The sequence below is a fragment of the Macrobrachium nipponense genome, chromosome 15, assembly GCF_015104395.2.
Source record: "Macrobrachium nipponense isolate FS-2020 chromosome 15, ASM1510439v2, whole genome shotgun sequence".
Lineage (NCBI taxonomy): Eukaryota > Metazoa > Arthropoda > Malacostraca > Decapoda > Palaemonidae > Macrobrachium > Macrobrachium nipponense.
Genome location: NC_087208.1, coordinates 74,665,560 through 74,668,511, shown reverse-complemented (window position 1 = coordinate 74,668,511; position 2,952 = coordinate 74,665,560). Strand labels below are relative to the sequence as shown.

The 2,952-nt window shown below is 38.4% G+C and overlaps 1 protein-coding gene across 4 annotated transcripts in view; it reads left to right on the top strand.

Moving 5' to 3' along the window:
- Positions 1-1,087: 1,087 nt before the first annotated feature.
- Positions 1,088-2,952, top strand: part of LOC135195058 (acid ceramidase-like) — a 338,079-nt gene continuing 336,214 nt past the window's right edge. For 2 of the 4 annotated variants that reach the window (XM_064221412.1, XM_064221411.1), the window contains exon 1: positions 1,248-1,427. Coding sequence is in view for 1 of the 4 variants with exons in the window: in XM_064221414.1 (XP_064077484.1) it covers positions 1,347-1,427 (81 nt within the window). In the remaining 3 variants the exon portion in view is untranslated. Of the gene's footprint in view, positions 1,428-2,952 lie in introns of all 4 variants that reach the window. The other 2 variants (XM_064221414.1, XM_064221413.1) reach the window with 2 other exon arrangements.

Sequence of the window (2,952 nt, the reverse complement as noted above, 5' to 3'; positions counted from 1 at the left end):
TAAAATCACCTTTAAAATGAGCTATGGAAAATTGAAATTAGACGAAAAATAAGGAATATCGTATACGTGTAATAATTACAGGCGACGGCTATCTTGATGATGTCATAAGAATTATATGCAAGAGATTCAGAAGTGCCACCATCAATTTCATTCATCTAAACGGAGATTAAAACCGATTAAAACTATCCCAAATAGTTTATCACTAATACTGCCACAAAGGGTTTTTTTTTTTTTGCTACATATGAGGACCTCACTGGTTAAACGGAAACCACTGGATGGATTGCCTTAGAATTTATGCCAAAAAGATTTTGTATGTGAATTATCATGACGCTAAGCCTTTCCCTTAAGAGGAGGTGGCTACAGAGAAAAAACTCGAGATTGGTCACTGAAAAATTCATACCGTGGGAGTTGAATTATGGATGTACCAAAAAAAAAAAAAAAAGTGTATACCTACGCAGAAGGCTCATCAGCAGGGTCTGGAACACCTATGTATGCACACAGTGCTCACATTTTGTACATCTGCAGGTTTAGTTGGATACATCGCCATTTATTGGTTTTCATATACTAATGAGTGTCAATGATATATGGCTATGAGTCATTTTGAAAGTGGTTGGTAGTATTGTTGTTACTGTTTTCATACGTGACTGCAGTCATCAAGCAAAGATGCAATGCAAAGTAAAATTTTATTATTTGAAAAAAATATGGAAAGTATACAAACTCTCTCATAGGTTATGTAATTCATTATTAGGCAAGTTAAACATTAGGTTATTTGTTTTATGTTTCTACCAAGATAATCCAAGAAAAATTTCATGAGTGATAGGATTGAAAAGATAGCTTGTTGTTAATCCCAGCTGGCTCCTGCAGAATGAAGATACTTTTGTCTAACAGTAGGTAAACTACTTATCTACATTTTTTGTTTGTTTGTTTGTTTGTTGATGGTGAACTGCGAAGAACTCGGTACAATCTTACTCAGCTGATAATGTCGCTTCGTTCATAATCCTTTCAGTATTCCGCAAATTTGGGTGGAAAAGTGTCTCAAGTGCGTGCTTTTATTTGATATATATAGACAAGTTCGAACTCCAAAAAAATCCTTACATCGTATAAAAATAAGAAACCTGATCTTCGATACAAAATCTTATATCTTTCTCATTCTAGCAATTTGCTTATCAACGAAAAAAAAATCCTTTAATACTACACCAAAGCTGACGCCAGATAATCCGAACAGAAAAAGTCACGCGAACGTCATGTTGTCATTGAGAGTTTTTGAGACCCATGTGTTCCAAGTCTGACATTCGGAACGAGGAACTTCGGAAGTTTGTTTAGCCAGCGACTTTTGAACGTCAAAGATGAAGGGCTGCGGTCTTCTGTTCCTTTTTGTGTCCGTAATATTAAACGCAGACAGCTCCATTGCGTCAGAAGAAACAGTAGTAAGCATTGAAATCTATATAAGTTTGCAGTTGTTACCTAGCTAGGTTTTGTGAATGCACTTAAAGTTGGTCTTAGGTACTGAGGGCAGTGAAGGGTACGTAGGCTAGGTACCCAAATCTTAGCTAGAGGTAGCTAGCTAGTTGGGCAAAGTCACATGACAGCTGACAAGTCAGTAATGTTCCCACATGTTATTTTGAAAAGTCACCTGTTACCTGTTGTAGAAAATCATTGTATTACCTACTAGTCTAGATCCATGTAAGGTTACTTCCTAGGCTAGTATACTATGTACTACCTAGCTATTTCTTTGAAAATTACAGTTTCCCGTTATATTTGGGTTGCTTATTGAGACTTTAACATTATTTTTAGGCGGTCGACGGTAATTACTAACCCCCAGGGGCCAATACTCTAAATATGACGAAATACATTTGACACCCCAATCCTTAGTGGCTTTCGTATTCGCGGGAATGTTCCTTGCACCCCATGCGGGGTTCTTGCCCAGAATGACCTCATGATATAGGCCCTAAATACCACACCTTTCATTCCTTTTATTTCCTTTTATTATACCTCCTTTCATATTCACTTTCTTCCAACTTACTGTCCACCCTCTCCTAACAATTAGGCTACCTAGTGCATCTGCGAGGTTTTCCTCCTGTTAGTTACTATACCTTTCAGCACTGAATAACGGTAATTTTAGGCAAAACCTACCTCCGCACGGACTGCAAGGAACGTTCCCTTGAATACGACTGCCACTAGGGATTTGGGTGTCAAATGTATTCACCGTGTTTAGTACTGGCCCCTGTTGGTTAATTACAGTTGACCCCCCAAATATAACAGCAAATTCTCAATAAGCGACCCAAATACTATAGAAAACTGTTGCTAGTTACCAAAGAAATACACAATGCAGAGTTATTACCTTGATCTACTTTCTAACCAATTAGGGAAGGGTTATCCCAGGCCTACTATAGTGTAGGTTGATCAGTTTTACATTGATTCATTGTAGGCCTAATCTGTGAGTGTAGGCTAAGCTACCTTGTTTACCTCAACTGAAGACAGGCCCATTATTAGTATTCACCAAAGGTTTTATTATAAAGTGCTTAGACATGTTTAAAGATGTCACACAACCAGGTTTCTAAATGTTAGTGGGTCAAGCCCAAAGGGTTTTGACAATGGTCCTAACAGGCTAGCTATTTTTGATTATTTTTGACAATTCATAAAAATAGGTAGTATGTCATCAATTTGTCAAAAACAGTAGCACTTATTTTGACCGGTCTTGTGGTTTGTCCCTTTACCATTTGACACAAACCATGTGTTTGTGTCCACTCGGATGCTAAATCTAACAATGTGTGACTGACGTGGAAAGTGGAATGTTTTGCATGTGATTGCGTGACTCAGTGTTAAGGGCCCCATAGACGTTACGACCGGTGGATCAGTTCCGTTCTGTCTGTGGCATCTGTGTTGCCCATTGACGTTCAGATTCACTTCAGTTTGCCGAATCCTGGTAGAGTGAGGACATGGCGGCTCCGC